The 22,821-nt window shown below is 43.3% G+C and overlaps 1 protein-coding gene across 2 annotated transcripts; it reads left to right on the top strand.

Annotated features, from left to right (window-relative positions):
* Positions 1–12,394: 12,394 nt before the first annotated feature.
* On the top strand, positions 12,395–21,251 carry LOC124045004. Of its 2 annotated transcripts, none has more exons than XR_006840768.1 (17): positions 12,395–12,790; positions 14,139–14,243; positions 14,408–14,541; positions 14,703–14,737; positions 15,188–15,264; positions 16,738–16,808; positions 16,928–16,977; positions 17,109–17,173; positions 17,289–17,311; positions 17,533–17,597; positions 17,724–17,802; positions 18,951–18,985; positions 19,079–19,125; positions 19,934–20,000; positions 20,377–20,560; positions 20,703–20,774; positions 20,995–21,063. XR_006840768.1 is itself a non-coding variant. In XM_046364210.1 (17 exons), exons 1-17 carry the CDS (start codon positions 12,671–12,673, stop codon positions 21,069–21,071), a joined length of 1,536 nt encoding a protein of 511 aa, XP_046220166.1. In that variant the 5' UTR covers positions 12,397–12,670; the 3' UTR covers positions 21,072–21,251. The 2 variants fall into 2 exon arrangements, 1 of the variants encoding a protein (XP_046220166.1); XM_046364210.1 differs by having other exon boundaries at positions 12,397–12,790; positions 20,147–20,560; positions 20,995–21,251.
* The last annotated feature ends 1,570 nt before the right edge of the window (positions 21,252–22,821 follow it).

A 22,821-nucleotide genomic window follows, 5' to 3' on the forward strand; every position in this document is an offset into this window, starting at 1 on the left:
TTGTTGACTTGGCTTTCGAAGACCTTAGATAGGCAGGGCAGGATGGATATAGGTCTGTAACAGTTTGGGTCCAGGGTGTCTCCCCTTTGAAGAGGGGGATGACTGCGGCAGCTTTCCAATCCTTGGGGATCTCAGACGATATGAAAGAGAGGTTGAACAGGCTGGTAATAGGGGTTGCGACAATGGCGGCGGATAGTTTCAGAAATAGAGGGTCCAGATTGTCAAGCCCAGCTGATTTGTACGGGTCCAGGTTTTGCAGCTCTTTCAGAACATCTGCTATCTGGATTTGGGTAAAGGAGAACCTGGAGAGGCTTGGGCGAGGAGCTGCGGGGGGGGCGGAGCTGTTGGCCGAGGTTGGAGTAGCCAGGCGGAAGGCATGGCCAGCCGTTGAGAAATGCTTATTGAAGTTTTCGATAATCATGGATTTATCGGTGGTGACCGTGTTACCTAGCCTCAGTGCAGTGGGCAGCTGGGAGGAGGTGCTCTTGTTCTCCATGGACTTCACAGTGTCCCAGAACTTTTTGGAGTTGGAGCTACAGGATGCAAACTTCTGCCTGAAGTAGCTGGCCTTAGCTTTCCTGACTGACTGCATGTATTGGTTCCTGACTTCCCTGAACAGTTGCATATCGCGGGGACTGTTCGATGCTATTGCAGTCCGCCACAGGATGTTTTTGTGCTGGTCGAGGGCAGTCAGGTCTGGAGTGAACCAAGGGCTGTATCTGTTCTTGGTTCTGCATTTTTTGAACGGGGCATGCTTATCTAAAATGGTGAGGAAGTTACTTTTAAAGAATGACCAGGCATCCTCAACTGACCGGATGAGGTCAATGTCCTTCCAGGATACCCGGGCCAGGTCGATTAGAAAGGCCTGCTCACAGAAGTGTTTTAGGGAGCGTTTGACAGTAATGAGGGTTGGTCGTTTGACTGCGGCTCCGTGGCGGATACAGGCAATGAGGCAGTGATCGCTGAGATCCTGGTTGAAGACAGCGGAGGTGTATTTGGAGGGCCAGTTGGTCAGGATGACGTCTATGAGGGTACCCTTGTTTACTGAGTTAGGGTTGTACCTGGTGGGTTCCTTGATGATTTGTGTGAGATTGAGGGCATCTAGCTTAGATTGTAGGACTGCCGGGGTGTTAAGCATATCCCAGTTTAGGTCGCCTAACAGAACAAACTCTGAAGCTAGATGGGGGGCGATCAATTCACAAATGGTGTCCAGGGCACAGCTGGGAGCTGAGGGGGGTCGGTAGCAGGCGGCAACAGTGAGAGACTTATTTCTGGAGAGAGTAATTTTCAAAATTAGTAGTTCGAACTGTTTGGGTATGGACCTGGAAAGTATGACAACTGAGGTTGGGTATATTTCCCCTTATCAATGATGAACAACACTGAATTCAAATAAGAATCATACCATACTGGATTTATGGAAAGCCAAGGTAATCCCCCTCAAAGACACCCCACACACAGCTGCAGGGCTGCAAACTGGAGCAGGAGGTCCACTGAAATTGCTGTCTGCGGCTGGGTGGGGGGGGGGGCAGAGTCTGTGGGGGATCAGACAGGTTCCAGCTCACAGCTGCAAAACTGTAGCCAGATGTCATGAGCTCTTCCTGAAATGAGGATATTCCGTTTCAAAGGTTGCATTACTAAACATTAGATCCGATGTTGGTGCGATGCATGTCTCTTTCGAAAAGACTCCATATTTTCATCATAACAACAGAGTGAACAGGGTTATGGTTATATAGATCAAATGAAATCTAAATCAAAGTTGTCATTTGCACAGGAATACAGTGTAGTGTGCACAATACAATGAAATAAGTAGATAACTACAGTAGTTGCCATAGCAGCAAAGAGTCAGTTCATCAACAGTCTTATGGCTTGGAGGGAGTAACTGTCTGTGCATGGTGCTGCTACGCTTGATGCTCTGATACAGTTTGCAAGATGGTAAAAGGGCCAGATGTCAGTTTTCTATTTCTATATTGACTAAAACACAGACAGACAGACAGACAGACAGACAGACAGACAGACAGACAGACAGACAGACAGACAGACAGACAGACAGACAGACAGACAGACAGACAGACAGACAGACAGACAGACAGACAGACAGACAGACAGACAGACAGACAGACAGACAGACAGACAGACAGACAGACAGACAGACAGACAGACAGACAGACAGACAGACAGACAGACAGACAGACAGACAGACAGACAGACAGACAGACAGACAGACAGACAGACAGACAGACAGACAGACAGACAGACAGACAGACAGACAGACAGACAGACAGACAGACAGACAGACAGAAATCTGTTGTAGAACAGACTACAGTAGTTTCAGATTTGAAACTACACCATCAGGGGAATATTTCATCGCTCAAGTTGTTAGAAAATTCTAAATCAATTCGGTGCTAAGCACAACAGATTTTGTCACATTGACTTTACTGCTGCAGGGAACTGTAACAGATTATAGAAACTGAATTGTATGTACATGATCAACATTTTTGACTGGGAAGCAATAGCCAGAAGTTGACAGGTTTGTTGACATAACATAAAATACATTACCTTCCATAACACCAAATGGTGGACAATGTTGGGAGCGCTGTGTGTTCTCATAGCACAGGTGGCACAGAAATATTTATCTGAGCCGCAATCCCCACAGTGCCATAGCTCAGCCTCCTCCAAATCTCTACACACACTGCAGATAGCTTTCGGTGGAGGACATTCCAGCTCCACTGCAGGCATGTGGAGTAGCTCCCTCAACCCCTTCCAGGCCTCAACATCCGGTGTCTTTCTTTTTTATGTTGGTGGAGGAGGTGCATCACTGCAGCTGGGCACAACTTCTGCTGCAGAGGGAACCAGCACTGTTCTTCCAGTACTCCCTGGAGAGTAGTGACAATTGTTATTGAGTGGACTAGCCTGGTTATGTTGAACAAAACTGAACAAAGCAACTTTCTCACTGATCCAAGTTGATGGCAGGGGTGTACACACTATCACGCCTCCAGTCAGGTCTCTGTAAACCAACAGGCCTCTTTTTCTTCTAAAAGATGGCATCTTGTCAAGAAAAACAAGACAACGACAATTAAGTTTGATTTATTCTAAATGAAGATATAATATGAATTACATTTAAATGATCTGATACATAGGGCACATAGGTATCTAACATAATGCATGACTAGTGGAGTTATTTTACTTGCACTCAGTTATTTTCTTATAGGGAATCTAAAGACAGTTATGGGTAGGAAGTTGTGCTTCGCATAGACATTAAATAGTCTGAAATGGCTCCAGAGACAGGTGATGACACATATTTTGGCTTCAACAAGCATGGGACATGAATATATTGGGCATCTTGGCTAATGGATGATTATTCCTGGGATTGTTATAATGTGCCATCTAAACACTTGCCTAGTCCAGAAGTTCTCAACCTTTTTTGGTCATTGTAGGCCCAATCACATCTTGCTATGCCCATAGTGCTCACCATATTTATTTTAAATGTAGGCATATCATATGCAATTTGTCTTTTTAAGTACTCACCTCGAATATTGGTTCCTGGTTATATGAATGGTGTAATCGTTGGTTAGAGAGAGTTTAAATCCATGCGAGAAAGCGTCCTAGTGCACACTTTGGGAAAAGTATGGAGATTTAAGACAATGCAGCCAAAGAAATGAGACGCAGCCTAGCACCGAAAACAAGAAATAACACCCGGGGTTCCGGGGAAACGTAAGACGAAAAGACTGCTAATGCTTTTAAATTGATTATATATTCAGATTGAATAAGAACACATTTCTTATTTTCAATGACAGCCTACAGTGGGTTAACTGCCTTGTTGAGGGGCAGTTTTACCTCGTCAGCTCGGGGATTTAATCTTGCAACCTTTCAGTCACTGGCCCAACGCTCTAACCATTAGGCTACCTGCCGGCTACCTGCTATGTGTCATATTTGCGGGCTATCCTGGGGCAAAAACATTTTTTTTAATCCATTACATTAGCTTTGTAAATCACAGTAGAAAAAAAGTGATCTCCTAGTTTCAGTTAAAGCACAATAAAAATGTCCATTACCCCCACCAACTTATACAGAGTGTAGTAACAGCCATGGTTGATGGGCCGTGTGAGACATTCCGTCGGGTAGGTAGAGGAAATGGCAACTACTTCACATGGAAACGTCCACAGACCGACTCCAAAAGGCTTTCGGAGCCATCATCGACTCAGTGGGTTTTGTACAACATGTCTCTGGACCTACTCACTGTCACAGTCATACTCTGGACCTATTTTTGTCCCATGGAATAAATGTTTTTCCTCATAATCATGGACTATCGGACCACCATTTTATTACGTTTGCAATCGCAACAAATAATCTGCTCAGACCTCAACCAAGGAGTATCAAAGGTCGTGCTATAAATTCTCAGACAACCCAAAGATTCCTTGATGCCCTTTCAGACTCCCTCTGCCTACCCAAGGACATCAGAGGATAAAAATCAGTTAACCACCTAACTGAAGAACTCTATTTAACCTTGCGCAATACCCTAGATGCAGTTGTACCCCTAAAAACTAAAAACATTTGTCACAAGAAACTAGCTCCCTGGTATACAGAAAATACCCGAGCTCTGAAGCAAGCTTCCAGAAAATTGGAACGGAAATGGCGCCACACCAAAATGGAAGTGTTCCGACTAGCTTGGAAAGACAGTACCATGCAGTACCGAAGAGTCCTCACTGCTGCTCGGTCATCCTATTTTTCCAACTTAATTGAGGAAAATAAGAACAATCCAAAATGTATTTTTGATACTGTCTCAAAGCTAACTAAAAAGCAGCGTTCCCCAAGAGAGGATGGCTTTCACTTCAGCAGTAAAACATTTATGAACTTCTTTGAGGAAAAGATCATGATAATTCGAAAGCAAATTACGGACTCCTATTTAAATCTGCGTATTCCTCCAAAGCTCAGTTGTCCTGAGTCTGCACAACTCTGCCAGGACCTAGGATCAAGAGAGACACTCAAGTGTTTTAGTACTATATCTCTTGACACAATGATGAAAATAATCATGCCATCTAAACCTTCAAGCTGAATACTGGACCCTATTCCAACTAAACTACTGAAAGAGCTGCTTCCTGTGCTTGGCCCTCCTATGTTGAACATAATAAAAGGCTCTCTATCCACCGGATGTGTACCAAACTCACTAAAAGTGGCAGTAATAAAGCCTCTCTTGAAAAAGCCAAACCTTGATCCAGAAAATATAAAAAACTATCGGCCTATATTGAATCTTCCATTCCTCTCAAAAATTTGAGAAAAAGCTGTTACGCGGCAACTCACGTCTTCAGGAAGGCAATGTATAAGAAATGCTTCAGTCTGGTAATAGACCCCATCATAGCACTGAGACTGCACTTGTGAAGGTGGTAAAATTACCTTTAAATGACGTCAGACCGAGGCTCTGCATCTGTCCTCGTGCTCCTAGACCTTAGTGCTACTTTTGATACCATTGATCACCATATTCTTTTGGAGAGATTGGAAACCCAAATTGGTCTACATGGACAAGTTAAGTTCTGGCCTGGTTTAGATCTTATCTGTCGGAAAGATATCAGTTTGTCTCTGTGAATGGTTTGTCCTCTGACACATCAACTGTAAATTTCGGTGTTCCTCAAGGTTCCGTTTGAGGACCACTATTGTTTTCACTAAATATTTTACCTCTTGTGGGATGTCATTCGAAAACATAATGTTAACTTTCACTGCTATGCGGATGACACACAGCTGTACAATTCAATGAAACATGGTGAAGCCCCAAAATTGCCCTCACTAGAAGCCTGTGTTTCAGACATAAGGAAGTGGATGGCTGCAAACGTTCTACTTTTAAACTCGGACAAAACAGAGATGCTTGTTCTAGTTCCTAAGAAACAAAGAGATATTCTGTTGAATCTGACAATTAACCTTAATGGTTGTACAGTCGTATCAAATAACACTGTAAAGGACCTCAGCGTTACTCTGGACTCTGATCTCTCTTTTGACGAACATATCAAGATTGTTTCAAGGACAGCTTTTATCCATCTACGTAACATTGCAAAAATCAGAAACTTTCTGTACAAAAATTCTGCAGAAAAATTAATCCATGCTCTGGTTACTTCTAGGTTAGACTACTGCAATGCTCTACTTTCCGGCTACCTGGATAAAGCACAAAATAAACTTCCGTTAGTGCTAAATACGGCTGCTAGAATCCTGACTAGAATTAGATCATATTACTCCAGTGCTAGCCTCCCTACACTGGCTTCCTGTTAAGGCAAGGGCTGATTTCAAGGTTTTACTGCCAACCTACAAAGCATTACATGGGCTTGCTCCTACCTATCTCTCTGATTTGGTCCTACCGTACATACCTACATGTACGCTACGGTCACAAGACGCAGGCCTCCTGATTGTCCCTGGAATTTCTAAGCAAACAGCTGGAGGCAGGGCTTTCTCCTATAGAGCCCCATTTTTATGGAATGGTCTGCCAACCCATGTGAGAGATGCAGACTCGGTCTCAACCTTTAAGTCTTTACTGAAGACTCATCCCTTCAGTGGGTCATATGATTGAGTGTAGTCTGGCCCAGGCGTGTGAAGGTGAACGCAAAGGCTCTGGAGCAACGAACCGCCCTTGCTGTCTCTGCCTGGCCGATTCCCCTCTCTCCACTGGGATTCTCTGCCTCTAACCCTATTACAGGGGCTAAGTCATTGGCTTACTGGTGCTCTTCCATGCCGTCCCTAGGAGGGGTGCGTCACTTGAGTGGGTTGAGTCACTGACGTGATCTTCCTGTCTGGGTTGGCGCCCCCCCCTTGGGTTGTGCCGTGGCAGAGATCTTTGTGGGCTATACTCTGCCTTGTCTCAGGATGGTAAGTTGGTGGTTGAAGATATCCCTCTAGTGGTGTGGGGGCTGTGCTTTTGCAAAGTGGGTGGGGTTATATCCTGCCTGTTTGGCCCTGTCCGGGGTATCATCGGATGGGGCCACAATGTCTCCTGACCCCTCCTGTCTCAGCCTCCAATATTTATGCTGCAGTAGTTCATGTGTCGGGGGGCTAGGGTCAGTCTGTTATATCTGGAGTGCTTTTCCTGTCTTATCCAATGTCCTGTGTGAATTTAAGTATGCTCTCTCTAATTCTCTCTTTCTCTCTCTCAGAGGACCTGAGCCCTAGGACCATGCCTCAGGACTACCTGGCATGATGACTCCTTGCTGTCCCCAGTCCACCTGGCCGTGCTGCTGCTCCAGTTTCAACTGTTCTGCCTGCTACTATGGAACCCTGACCTGTTCACCTGTGCTACCTGTCCCAGACCTGCTGTTTTCAACTCTCTAGAGACAACAGGAGCGGTAGAGATACTCTTAATGATTGGCTATGAAAAGCCAACTGAGGTGCTGATTTGTTGCACCCTCGACAACTACTGTGATTATTATTATTTGCCCATGCTGGTCATTTATGAACATTTGAACATCTTGGCCATGTTCTGTTATAATCTCCACCCGGCACAGCCAGAAGAGGACTGGCCACCCCTCATAGCCTGGTTCCTATCTAGGTTTCTTCCTAGGTTTTTGCCTTTCTAGGGAGTTTTTCCTAGCCACTGTGCTTCTACACCTGCATTGCTTTCTGTTTGGGGTTTTAGGCTGGGTTTCTGTACAGCACTTTGAGATATCAGCTGATGTAAGAAGGGCTATATAAAATAAATTTGATTTGATAATGTAGATGATCAGTACCTAAGTCAGAAAATACCAGGTGTGGTCATTGTACGTCGCCTGACCCGAATGGTAAATAGATGGAAGGAGAAAAGCATGTCGATATTATTGTTGTTTGAGTAACTCTACCTGAATATGTGAAGCTTGGATATGTGATGTATGCTGTGAGACCATTTTGTGTTCAAACCATTACAGTGTGGAAATTGTAAAGGATATGGTCAAATGTTTGCAGACAGAAGAAGTATGATATTGAATAATCTGTGAATGGAAAATGACGCAACTGTGGTGGGGTTCATACTCCGGACTTCATTGAGTGCCCTGTTAGGGTGAAGGAGCTAGAGGTGTCTAGGATCAGGGCTGTGCAGCAGATCTCCTATTTGGAGGCAGTGAAGAGGGTCGAAGGGGCAAGAGAATAGCGTTGAAGATATGGCAGTGGATACATTGCAACCAGTTGCTAGTGTTTTAAGTCAATCAGGTGATCTCGAAACAATCATTGTGAAGAGGGTGGATTTTTTTACATTGGTACCCCAGGTAAACTTAGGTTTCATTACATACAGTCGGGAGGAACTACTGAATATAAGAGCAACGTCAACTCACCATCATCATGACCAGAAATATGACTTTTCCGAAGCGGATCCTGTGTTTTGCCTTCCACCCAGGATAATGGATCGGATCCCAGCCGGCGACCCAAAACAACGATGCCGTAAAAGGGGAAAACGAAGCGTTCTTCTGGTCAGGCTCCGGAGACGGGCACATTGCGCACGACTCCCTAGCATACTACTCGCCAATGTCCAGTCTCTTGACAACAAGGTTGATGAAATCTATGCAAGGGTAGCATTCCAGAGAGACATCAGAGACTGTAACGTTCTTTGCTTCATGGAAACATGGCTCACTCGAGTCGGTGCAGCCAGCTGGTTCCTTCAGGCATCGAGCCAACAGAAACAAGCATCTTTCTGGTAAGAAGAGGGGCGGGGGATATGCCTTATGACTAACGAGACGTGGTGTGATCATAACAACATTCAGGAGCTCAAATCCTTCTGTTCACCTCAATTCCTCACAATCAAATCTCGACCGCATTATCTGCCAAGGGAATTCTCTTCGATTATAATCACAGCCATATATATTCCCCCCCCCAAGGAGACACATCGATGGCCCTGAACAAACTTTATTTGACTCTATGTAAACTGGAAACCACATATTCTGAGGCTGCATTCATTGTAGCTGGGGATTTTAACAAGGCTAATCAGAAAACAAGACCCCCTAAATTCTATCAGCATATCAATTGCGCAACCAGGACTGGTAAAACCCTGGATCATTGTTATTCTAACTTCCACAATGCATATAAGGCCCTCCCCTGCCCTCCTTTCGGAAAAGCTGATCACGACTCCATTTTGTTGCTTCCAGCCTACAGACAGAGACTAAAACAAGAAGCTCCTGTGCTCAGGTCTGTTCAACGCTGGTCCGACCAATCTGATTCCACGCTTCAAGACTGCTTCGATCACGTGGATTGGGATATGTTCCGCATTGCGTCCTGATTCGGTGAGTGAGTTCATTAGAAAGTGCATCGGCGATGTTATACCCACAGCAACGTTTAAAACATTCCCAAACCAGAAACTGTTGATTGATGGCAGCATTCATGCAAAACTGAAAGCGCGAACCACTGCTTTTAACCAGGGCAAGGTGACCGGAAACATGACCGAATACAAACAGTGTAGCTATTCCCTCCGCAAGGCAATCAAACAAGCTAAGCGTCAGTATAGAGACAAAGTAGAGTCGCAATTCAACAGCTCAGACACAAGAGGTATGTGCCAGGGTCTACAGTCAATCACAGATTACAAAACTAAAACCAGCTCCGTCGTGGACCAGGATGTCTTGCTCCCAGACAGACTAACTAACTTTTTTGCTCGCCACCCGGCTGATCTTCAACACTGGGGCCCCATAAGGGTGCGTTCTGAGCCCTCTCCTGTACTCCCTGTTCACCCACGTCTGCGTGGCCATACACGCCTCCAACTCAATCATCAAGTTTGCGGATGACACTACAGTGGTAGGCTTGATTACCAACAACGACGAGACGGCCTACAGGGAGGAGGTGAGGGCACTCGGAGTGTGGTGTCAGGAAAATAACCTCACACTCAACGTCAACAAAACAAATTAGATGATTGTGGACTTCAGGAAACAGAAGAGGGAGCACCCCCCTATCCACATCGACGGGACAGTAGTGGAAAGGGTAGTAGGTTTTAAGTTCCTCGGCGTACACATCACAGACAAACTGAATTGGTCCACCCACACAGACAGCGTTGTGAAGAGAGGCTGAAGAAATTCGGCCTGTCACCAAAAGCACTCACAAACTTATACAGATGCACAATCGAGAGCACCCTGTCGGGATGTATCACCGCCTGGTACAGCAACTGCTCCGCCCACAACCGTAAGGCTCTCCAGAGGGTAGTGCTCAACGCATCACTGGGGGTAAACTACCTGCCCTCCAGGTCACAGGAAGGCCATAAAGATCATCAAGGACAACAACCACCCGAGCCACTGCCTGTTCACCCCACTATCATCCAGAAGGCGAGGTCAGTACAGGTGCATCAAAGCAGGGCCCGAGAGACTGAAAAACAGCTTCTATCTCAAGGCCAGGGTAGCCAAGTGGTTAGAGCGTTGGACTAGTAACCGGAAGGTTGCGAGTTCAAACCCCCGAGCTGACAAGGTACAAATCTGTCATTCTGCCCATGAACAGGCAGTTAACCCACTGTTCCTAGGCCGTCATTGAAAATAAGAATATGTTCTTAACTGACTTGCCTAGTAAAATAAAGGTAAAATAAAAAAACAAATAAAAAAATCAGCTGATATCTCAAAGTGCTGTACAGAGACCCAGCCTAAAACCCCAAACAGAAAGCAATGCAGGTGTTGAAGCACGTTGGCTAGGAAAAACTCCCTAGAAAGGCCAAGACCTAGGAAGAAACCAAGAGAGGAACCAGTTTATATGGGGTGGTCAGTCCTTTTCTGACTGTGCCAGGTGGAGATTATAACAGAACATGGCCAAGATGTTCAAATGTTCATAAATTACCAGCATGGTCTGGGACAGGTAGCATATCCATTGAATGGCTGCTGCCAACATACTGACTCAACTCCAGCCACTTTAATAATGGAAATTGATGGAAATTGGTGCAAAAAAATGTATCACTAGCCACTTTAAACAATGCCACTTAATATAATGTTTACATACCCTACATTACTCATCTCATATGTATATGTATATAATGTACTCTATATCATCTACTGCATCTCTATGTAATACATGTATCACTAGCCACTTTAAACTATGCCACTTTGTTTACATGCCCTACATTACTCATCTCATATGTTAGAGCCGATTTGGACATATTTGTATAAAAGACCGAACATATGGAGCTCCATGTATATTTGTGTAAATATATTAAATATGAATGTAAATGATGAAATACTAGGTACGTACCTTTATGATTGATATTTACCTGATTGATATATATTCATTTGTTGTTAGTGTAACTCAGCCATTTGGCCCCCCCTCTTGCCTGTTCATTGTATTGTGGTAAGTGTGTTAGGATAAAGGCAGGAAGTTGGGCCTTCGGGAGGGGAGAGTCCTTGCTAGATGCGGGAGCGGTATAGTTTTTTGACCATACAGACATACAGACATAGACATACAGGTCATAATATGTATTTTCCATATCAAGTATTTTGTGCTTTAAGTTGATTGGAGACTCATTTATTTGTTAGATATAAGAAGAATAAACATTTTTGTTGCACCATATCCCTGGATGTCATGGAATGTTTGGCCGTTTGGAAACCTTGAGTGTGGACTGTATGCGTACCAAACAACCCCGCTTCAGGCTTGGGCAGTGGCTATGGTAAAGACGAAAGGAAGCCACTACACATCATATGTATATGTAACAGTATAATTTTAAACCGTCCCCTCGCCCATACCCGGGCGCGAACCAGGGACCTTCTGCACACATCGACAACAGTCACCCACGAAGCATCGTTACCCATCGCTCCACAAAAGCCACGGCCCTTGCAGAGCAAGGGGAACTACTACTTCAAGGTCTCAGAGCAAGTGACGTAACCGATTGAAACGCTATTTAGAGCACACCGCTAACTAAGCTAGCCGTTTCACATCCGTTACATATATACTGTACTCGATACCATCTACTGCATCTTGCCTATGCCGTTCTGTACCATCACTCATTCATATATCTTTATGTACATATTCTTTATCCCTTTACACTTGTGTGTATAAGGTAGTAGTTGTGGAATTGTTAGGTTAGATTACTCGTTGGTTATTACGGCATTGTCGGAACTAGAAGCACAAGCATTTCGCTACACTCGCATTAAAATCTGCTTACCATTTGTATGTGACAAATAACATTTGATTTGATTTGAAGCTAGATATCATTATATCGGCAGCCGATAAGTTTTTGGGGCTCCAAGACTTTACAGCAGAAGCACTACGGACTTTTGTCGCTAGGAAATGTCCCCTCTGTCTTGGGACCTGAGTAAAATGAGTTTAAAAAATAAATAACAATTACAGAAAAGCATATGGATTATGTTTAGTAATTTAAAAAAAATGTTTGGTAGTTGGAATTATATTTTATTTTACCCAAATATTTTCATTTTTTGGGATCTTTACTATTCACCCGCACATTAGGTGGCGGAATACACATGTAATGTCTGCGAAAGCCATTATACCATAGAAGCAGAAGCGCCATAGAAGTAAAGCAGGACGATTATTTTTGCCTACTCGGAAATTACGATACGAAACATTGACCCTTCTGAACAAATAGAGAGTCAGCGGGGCCCTACTATTCGATTCATATCGCGTGATTTCTGTATTAATGTAGAAGAAGCGAAAAGAAATTTGACGTTGCGAACGGACGGAGATTAGGTCGATCCGCTCATACTTACATTTCTAGCACGCTGTGGTTTTCTGTCAAATTGCTAAAGATAACAACACATGGAGAATGGGTCCCGAGACACAAGGTAGGAAAATACGATGCGTACTTTGTAAAAGTTCCAAGGAAAATCTGACAACTGGACCATTATCGACGAAAGATTCTGTCACCGCTCATCAGAACTGCTTGGTAAGATTCGAAAAGCTCTGCCGTGACCTATACTTTTGTTTTGGGGGAATATTTTGGTACTGCTAGGCTAACTACGATATTTTTGGGGAAGGAACTAAAACGAGTCAATCAAATTTTCAGATTTAGTACACAACAGCATGTGGAAAACAGCTGTCGATTGACACATTTAACAGTGGGGTTCTGACCCGGCCCCTACCTAGTGTTATGATTAGTCTATTGCAGGCAGGGGTTCTCGGACCCTAGGTACTGTATTTAAAATATATATATATTACTAACAGATTAAACGAACTTTGGCAAAGGGATTTTAGGAATAGGTTTAGTGTTATACAATGTAATATTATTAATATACAATTGATGTTATTAACCCTGGGCAACATGGGCCTGGGAGGCTCACAGGGATATTGGTATCCACAGTACTCCACCAATTATTAATTTGACAGCACAATCATTCTTCTATTCCCCAAAATGTTATTGTATTTTTAAAAACATAAATGCACTGTAATGTAAGCTCTAAAACGGAAAAATGTTCTCTCTGCCTCATGGCAAAATGTGTATAATTGCAGGATATTAGGTTTAAAGCTGCAACAACAACAATATCTCTCTGCCCCATGACAAAATGTGTAGAATTGCAGGATATTAGGTTTAAAGCTGCAACAACAACAATATCTCTCTGCCCCATGACAAAATGTGTAGAATTGCAGGATATTAGCTTAAACTATAATAATGTCTCTACAATGCCAAGAGATGGGACTTTAGAATGTTACTTCCCAGGGCCCCCGAGATTGGGTTCGTCCGGCCATGCACTGACAGTCATAGTAGAACTTCTTGTATGCTATTTATCTCACTTGAGTTTTGTTCTGATTGAGGGGGGTCCCTGAAGAAGTTGATATCACGAAAGGGTTCCCTGGACTCTAAACGTTTTGAGAAGCCCTGGTCTATTGACTCAAAGGGAGTGAACACTACAGAAGTACACCTCACCTTGTATGATGGGCTTTGTTGTTTCCTTTCCCATTTAAATCCTGAATGCAGCTCGTTAGGGGACACTGATTTTCCTATCATGATAATATAATTGACATGCCTTATGAAGCTATCTTACCCCATCAGAACCCAAACTAACATGGTTTATAAACAAAGAAATGCAATGTGATTGTAAACAAACACTGTATATCTTCAAAACCCGGTTAAAACTCTCATTTTGATCCCATGAATGGCCAGTCCATGCATCCATCGGTCCATCTATGAATTTGATTGGTTACATAATATTTATCAAATTAAACTGTTGGGGCTGCCATTTGGTGTTTGAATCCCAGATTGCCCCTTTAACTCTTCCGTGTGTTTTGAATTGCAGCTTTATTCATCTGGGGTTATTTGTCAGAACTCGCCAGAGTTTGACGACTTGTTTGGTTTCACTGTAAAAGATGTCCAGAATGAGATGAGGAGGGGAAACAGACTGGTGAGGTTATTTTAATGTTTCCCTTAGTGTTTGACATAAGTTGTTCACACCATGATAGTTGTTTGAACTAATTAAGTCGTGTGTGTGTTGTTTCAGTAATGTCTGATGGTTTTGGTTTTGTTGGCCTACTGTCACTGTACAAGCAAACTGTATCCCCCCCCCAGATTTGCTTCAGGTGTAAGAGGAAGGGTGCCACGGTGGGGTGTGAGGTGAAACGCTGTCAGAAGTCCTACCATTACCCCTGTGCTGTGGAAGACGGGGCCCACAACGTCGAAGACCGTATTGAAGGGAAGTATACGTGAGTGCAAGGCATAACACCTTTTCTTCCTAAACAACTGTGAAATATATTTTTGAACTTCATTGTATAGGACAATGGGTCTCAACTGACCAATTTAATAGACAAAGTTAATGAACATGTTATTGACTGGGTCTCAATGACCGTGTCTCTGTTTGTTACAGGGTATACTGTCAGAAGCATAATCCAGAGTTAGGAGGTGAGGTGGCTGCTGGTTATTTTTATGTGTCCATCTGCCTGTAGGCTAGGGTTGAGTGGTATCCAGATTGCCGTACCTTCAATTCCATTCTCCTGTACCATACTGGGGAATCCGGTATTTCCAGTAGTGCCCACAGGGGGCGCTATTTCTTAAACTAAATAAAAAGCTAACAGCTAACAAGCACGTATTGAAAATCATACCGTCTGTATTTCGAAATACCACAGTATACGACCCAAGCCTATAGCAGGAATAAATGAATTGTCCATCCCGATACCCATCTGGATGTGTTTAGTTTATTAAATAGCTGTTAGTCCACCAGGGCAAATCTTCCTGGCTTGGTACACAAACATGCAGCCTCTGCCAGTCCAGTTGGCCGTTTCAACAAAAAACTGTAAGTTAATGAGGTGTTCCTTTGACTTGTTCTTGAGGATTGTTTCTGTCTCAACACAGCATCCAATGGTACATCTTTGTCCTGCAACGGTGATTCAGACACAGAGAAGAACAACAATGAAGAAACGTCATCCAAGGTCTGTATGCCACTGACTGTAATGTAAGAATTTAATAACACGCACACAGGTCATTTATGAAAATGGATAGTTAATAGCTAGCCCTATATATGATTGATTAGCTGGTCACTATTCCTGTCTTCTGGTCATCATTGAACAACATCATCTAGCTGAAGGCTCAGAAATGAATACAAATCACGTTTCTCCCTCCAAATAATGGTCCTGTAGTGTACTAAACTCAGCAAAAAAAGAAACGTCCCTTTAGCAGGACCCTGTTTTTCAAAGATAATTCGTAAAAATCCAAATAAGTCACAGATCTTCATTGTAAAGGGTTTAAACACTGTTTCCCATGCTTGTTCAATGAACCATATTCAATTAATGAACATGCACCTGTGGAACGTTCGTTAAAGACACTAACAGCTTACAGACGGTAGGCAATTAAGGTCACAGTTATGAAAACTTAGGACACTAAAGAGGCCTTTCTACTGACTCTGAAAAAAAAAAAAAAAGATGCCCAGGGTCCCTGCTCATCTGTGTGAACGTGCCTTAGGCATGCTGCAAGGAGGCATGAGGACTGCAGATGTGGTCAGGGCAATAAATTGCAATGTCCGTACTGTGAGATGCCTAAGACAGCGGTACAATGAGACAGGACGGACAGCTGATCATCCTCGCAGTGGTAGATCACGTGTAACAACACCTGCACAGGATCGGTATATCCGAACATCACACCTGCGGGACAGGTACAGGATGGCAACAACAACTGCCCGAGTTACACCAGGAACGCACAATCCCTTCTTCAGTGCTCAGACTGTCCGCAATAGGCTGAGAGAGGCTGGACTGAGGGCTTGTAGGCCTGTTGTAAGGCAGGTCCTCTCCAGACATCACCGGCAACAACGTCACCTATGGGCACAAACCCACCGTCGCTGGACCTGACAGGACTGGCAAAAGTGCTCTTCACTGACGAGTCACGGTTTTGTCTCACCAGGGGTGATGGTCGGATTCGTGTTTATCGTCGAACGAATGAGCATTACACCGAAGCCTGTACTCTGGAGCGGGATCGATTCGGAGGTGGAGTGTCTGTCATGGTCTGGGGTGGTGTGTCACAGCATCATCGGACTGAGCTTGTCATTGCTGGCAATCTCTACGCTGTGCGTTACAAGGAAGACATCCTCCTCCCTCGTGTGGTACCCTTCCTGCAGGCTCATCCTGACATGACCCTCCAGCATGGAAATGCCACCAGCCCTACTGCTCGTTCTGTGCGTGATTTCCTGCAAGACATGAATGTCTGTTCTGCCAGGGCCAGCGAAGAGCCTGGATCTCAATCCCAATGAGCACGTCTGGGACCTGTTGGATCGGAGGGTAATACAAATATTTACACATGTTAAGTTTGCTGAAAATAAACGCAGTTGACAGTGAGGACTTTTCTTTATTTGCTGAGTTTATAACCTAAAATAATATAGCCTAAAGTTAATCAATATTCATTCCCAATTGCAGCTGTTTTGTGTCATCTGTGAAAAGAAAGAGGAGAGCGTCAGTCTAGAACACATCGACAGTGGCATTTTCAAGTGAGTATGAGGAGTCTTTTATTCCAAAACCAATGGCTTTGCTCATTAATTTCTATCATTGATGTCAGTAAGGGTGATTTATTATGTTGTTGTTAGAGCCTGGAATGCCTCTGTCACAGGTTGTATTGTGAAAAGCATAAACCACTGTCGTTGCAGAAAGAGCTGAATGGTAAGTCATTTTGTCTCCACTGACTCGCACTTCCTTTGGTTGTGTGTTACACAAAGGTGTTCTCTGTAGATCAGATACATTTGTAAATGTATGTTTTGGATATGTTGTAATTTAAGGACATGCTTTGTCAGGACCCTCATCTTGCAAGAGTGACTACAACACACCTGAAAACCAACGGCAGACGCAAACACCCAAGGTGTTTATATTTAGCTTATAAAAATGGATGCATATCTTCTGCAGTAAAGAAAGTCACTTAATGTAATCGTATTATAAAAATATAGTGAATCATAATCTCTTTGCTTTTGAAACAGAGACGCTTGAACTTCTCTAGCAAGTAAGTATGGAATTGAGGTATGCATGTTGTAGGGTGGTCTGGTTCTTTGGTTCTGTCCAGCTGACCTGCTCTGTTCTGAGTGTGGAGTTCATACTGCTTTATGTATGCTTTTTGCTGACAAACAGTTCAGTAAATGTGTCTCTCTCATTCATAAAATATGGACTGAATTCTTTGGGGACTACTTTCTGAACACTGCGCCCGTTCTCACTTTTTTTTGTCAGACGGGAAGTGACATCATCAAGAAAGTCCAAACACAGGAGGATAATGGATAACTCCTCAGACTCAGGTTGCTTTATTGTTCCTTTAGCCTCCTTTTTCACTACCTTGATTGTTGTCATTTTTAAAATAAAGTTTATACAAAGACATGAGCAACACTTTGCATTGATTAGTATGTTGGTGTGTTCTGTAACAGATGGAGATGTGAATAGGATTGATATGAAGTTTTCCCCTCTGGAGTCCAATCTAGAAGACCTTGTCAACTCTGAACACAGGTAATGGTGATAGTGCTCTCATCTAGTTTCAATTAAACTACTTTCAATGGAGGCAGTGCATGTTTTTTTTTAACCAGGTAGGCCAGTGAAGAACAAGTTCTCATTTACAACTGCGAGCTGGCCAAGATAAAGCAAAGCAGTGCGGCAAAATCAACAGAGTTACACGTGGGATAAACAAACGTACAGTCAATAACACAATAGAAAAATCTATGTACAGTGTGTGCAAAGTACAGATACTGGGGTGCAAAAGAGCAAAAAAAAAAATAGAATAACAATATGGGGATGAAGTAGATGGGTGTGCTATTTACAGATGGACTGTGTACAGGGATTGGTAAACTGCTCAGACAGCTGATGCTTAAAGTTAGAGAAGGAGGTATCAGTATCCAGCTTCAGTGATTTAAAAAATATATTTTTTATATTTTTTTGCAATTAGTTCCAGTCATTGGCAGCAGAGAACTGGAAGGAAAGGCGGCAAAAGTAGGTGGGATGACCAGTGAAATATACCTGCTGGAGCGCTTGCTACGGGTGGGTGTTGCTGTGGTGACCAGTGAGCTGAGATAAGACGGGGCTTTACCTAGCAAAGACTTATAGATGACCTGGAGCCAGTGGGTATATGTAGCGTGGACCAGCCAACGAGTGCATACAGGTCGCAGTGGTGGGTAGGACATGGGGCTTTGGTGACAAAATGGATGTCACTGTGATAGACTGCAACCAATTTGCTGAGTAGGTCGTTGGAGGCTATTTTGTAAATTACATCACCGAAGTCAAGGATCGGTAGGATAGTCAGTTTTATAAGGGTATGTTTGGCAGCATGAGTGAAGGAGGCTTTGTTGCGAAATAAGCCGATTTCTAGATTTAATTTTGGATTGGAGATGCTTAATGTGAGTCTGGAAGGAGAGTTTACAGTCTAGCCAGACACCTAGATATTTGTCCACATATTCTAAGTCAGAACCGTCCAGAGTAGTGATGCTAGTCGTTCTAGCGGGCAACAATCGTTTGAAGAGCATGCATTTAGTTTTTAAAAGCAGTTGGAGGCCACGGAAGGAGTGTTGTATGGCATTGAACCACGTTTGGAGGAGGGGGATAGTTGCCTGCCTCTGTAGCGTACAGTGACACAAGATTATTGATTTTGCGCTCTTACTTCACAGTAATCATGCTGAGACCCCCATAGCTTCCACCACAGGTAAAACATGTCAGGACACACATTAACACACCACATTACCAGGATGTTTAATATCAAACCTAATCATATCAAACCAACTGTAATTTTCCTTAGGAAATCAGCCAGCACCTGAAGATGGGGACTGTACATCAATCGACTCCGTGAGTTACATAGCTTTATTTCTTTGACTACTCTTGTCCAATATTTCTCCTGTGGCATTACTGTATCTCTATACTGGTCCTAAACCATTGATTCAACCATAAGGTGCTACAGAGGGTAGTGCGTACGGCCCATTACATCACTGGGGCCGAGCTCCTTGCCATCCAGGACCTCTATACCAGGCGGTGTCAGAGGAAGGACCTAACATTCTTCTGACACCATCCACCAAAGCCATAGACTGTTCTGTCTGCTACTGCACGGTAACGGTACCAAGTCTGGAACCAATAGGACCTTCTACCCTCAAACCATGAGGCTACTTTACAAGACTACTAATCATATGGCTACTCGGACTACCTGCATTTGGCCCTTTTTTTTGCACACACTGGACTTCTCTCTCTCTAAACATATGCATACTGACGCCACACTCACCACATACGCTACTGTCCATCTGTCACTTTAACCCTAGCTATATGTACATATCTACCTCAATTACCTCGTTCTCCCTGTACATAGCCATGTTATTACCTCGTACCCCTGCACATTGACTCGGTACTGGTACTCCCTGTACATAGCCATGTTATTACCTCGTACCCCTGCACATTGACTCGGTACTGGTACTCCCTGAGCATAGCCACATTATTTCTACTCGTTATTCACTGTATTTATTCCTTGTCACTGTTTCTATTTGTATTTTTTACAAATCTTTAACCCTGCATTGTTGGGAAAAGGACCCATAAGTAAGCATTTCACTGTTAGTCAACACCTGTTGTTTATGAAGAATGTAACCAATTGAATTTGATCTTTCTCCAGGATGCCCAGAGTCTTTTGCTGCCAGTGATGCTGTGTGTTGCATCTGAAGAACCCTCTCAGGCCACAGGTAGTTACAGCTCCTCACCTCTCACCTGTACGCTCACTTTTCATGAACTCTTACATATAATCCCTCCCTACTAGCCAGGAAGGAACAACTCAAATTGTTGAGTTCTCTATCATCTCGCTCCTTCTGTGTTCTCTCTATCCTCTCAGTGTGCAGTTCTGAGTCTTGTCACGGTTCTGTTCCGCACTCACCTGGTTCACCACACGGCAGCTCTCACTCACCTGGACCTGCTATTGATCCCATCTTGCCTGTCCACTCACCTGACTGCTCATCCGTCCACTCTGGTCCACTCAATTTGGCCAGCACAGCTATTGTGTGCTATGGCCCAGTATCCTCTCCTCCATCTCCCTCTACTCCCTCTCCACACGCTGTCTCCCAGTGTCCCCTTGCAAGGCCTGGAGGTCCGGGTTCACCTGGTGGTTCTGGCTCCGGCAATGCAGCCAGCAGGGTGTTCTGGAGGAGGTGTACCGAAGCAGGGTGTACAGAGTCCATCTTCACCACCTTCATCTCTGACATGGTTGGCATCTCCAAGAGGATCCTGTCAGATCAGGCCAGTCAGGAGGGTGAGTGGAACAGCTGGGGGGGTTGGCTGGTATATTAAATAAAACTGTCACCAATTGAACACTGTTAGGAGCATATAATCAGAATTGCAGGCTTCATTTATTTTCTTTTGTATGTTTTTGCTTTCTCTGTCTTCCTTCACAGATTATGATCTCTCTCTGAGAGTGATTGAGGCCTCTGGAAAATTATCACAGATGCTTTTACAGCAGGAGAGAGGTGAGAATTAGTGGATTAATAGAGTTAGGAGTTTATATAACGTTGTGCAAATGGTAAGGCTTCTTATTTTCAAAGCTTGTGAAGCCTGTATTCATATTTCAAGCCCAGACCCATTGTTTGTTGTTGTGCTCTGTAAATTGCTCTACATGCACTTTGTGAGCCTTTAAACAACTAATATAATGCAAATATAAATAAAATGTATTCTCCCTCCTTTGTTCAGAGTTTAAGAAGAAGCAGAGGGAGCTACAGAGAGCTACGGCAGCCATAAGAGAAGCCAGGTCAGCCCTGAAAAGATGAGCGGCACTGACAGAAATTACAGCCTTCAAAGTTCAATTCACCTTTCCTCATTTATATTTATCATTTGATTTCTCAATGTTTTTTGAAAAAACTTGTTCCGCTTTCTTATCATAATACCAAACACATAACCTAATCTTATATTACTACCGTGTTTTATATCTAGTAGAAGCAATTGTCAAACAAGAAGAGGCTGGCTTTTTCACTTGGCAGAAAAGGGACTTTATAGCTTCACCAATGTAAAAATAAAAATGTACAGTACCAGTCAAGTTTGGACACGCCTACTCATTCAAGGGTTTTTCTTTATTTTTACTATTTTTGGGGGGGGGGGGGGGGGGATTATTAGTTTTTTTATTGTATAATAATAGTGAAGACATCAACTAGGAAATAACGTATGGAATCATGTCGTAACCAAAAAAGTGTTAAACAAATCAAAATATATATTTTAGATTCTTCAAAGTAGCCACCCTTTGCCTTGACAGCTTTGCACACTCTTGGCATTCTCTCAACCAACTTCACCTGGAATTCTTTTCCAACAGTCTTGAAGGAGTTCACACATATGCTGAGCACTTGTTGGCTGCTTTTCCTTCACGCTCCGTTTCAACTCATCCCAAACCATCTCAATTGGATTGAGGTCAGGTGATTGTGGAGGCCAAGTCATCTGATGCAGCACTCCATCACTTTCCTTCTTGGTCAAACAGCCTGAAGGTTTGTTGGGTCATTGTCCTGTTGGAAAAACAAATGATAGTCCCACTAAGCGCAAACTAGATGGGATGGTGTATCGTTGAAGAATGCTGTGGTGGCCATGCTGGTTAAGTTGCCTTGAATTCTAAATAAATCACTTGAGTGTCACCAGCAAAGCACCATCACATTCTTCACAGTGGGAACCACACATGCGGAGATCATCCGTTCACCTACTCTGTGTATTACAAAGACGATAGCTGTTGGAACCAAAAAATCTCACATTTGGACTAATCAGACCAAAGGGCAAATTTCCACTGGTCTAATGTCCATTGCTCGTGTTTCTTGGCCCAAGCAAGTCTTTTCTTATTATTGGTGTCCTTTAGTACTGGTTTCTTTGCAGCAATTCAACCACGAAGGCCTGATTTTACAGTCCCCTCTGAACAGTTGATGTTGAGATGTCTGTTACTTGAACTCTGTGAAGCATTTATTTGGGCTACAATCTGAGGTGCAATTAACTAATGAACTTGTCCTCTACAGCAGAGGTAACACTGGGGTTTCCTTTTCTGTGGCGGTCCACATGAGAGCCAGCTTCACCATAGCTCTTGATGATTTTTGTGACTGCACTTGAAGAAACTTTGAAAGTTCTTAATGTTCTGCAATGAAGGACTGTTGTTTCTCTTAGATGATTTGGGCTGTACTTGCCATAATATGGACTTGGTCTTTTACCAAATAGGGTTATCTTCTGTATACCACCCTACCTTGTCACAACACAGCTTATTGTCTCAAATGCATTAAGGAAAGAAATTCCACAAATTAGCTTTTAACAACCACACCTGTTAATTGAAATGTATCCCAGGTGACTATCTCATGCAGCTGGTTGAGAGAATGCAAGGAGTGTGCAAAGCTGTCATCAACTTAAAGGGTGGCTTACTTTGAATAATCTCAAATATATGTTGATTTAACACTTTTTTGGTTACTACATGATTCCATGTTATTTCATAGTTTTGATATCTTCACTATTTTTCTACAATGTATGGAAATAGTAAAAATAAAGAACCTTGGAATGAGT

This window comes from Oncorhynchus gorbuscha, linkage group LG01 (assembly GCF_021184085.1).
Source record: "Oncorhynchus gorbuscha isolate QuinsamMale2020 ecotype Even-year linkage group LG01, OgorEven_v1.0, whole genome shotgun sequence".
Taxonomy (NCBI): domain Eukaryota; kingdom Metazoa; phylum Chordata; class Actinopteri; order Salmoniformes; family Salmonidae; genus Oncorhynchus; species Oncorhynchus gorbuscha.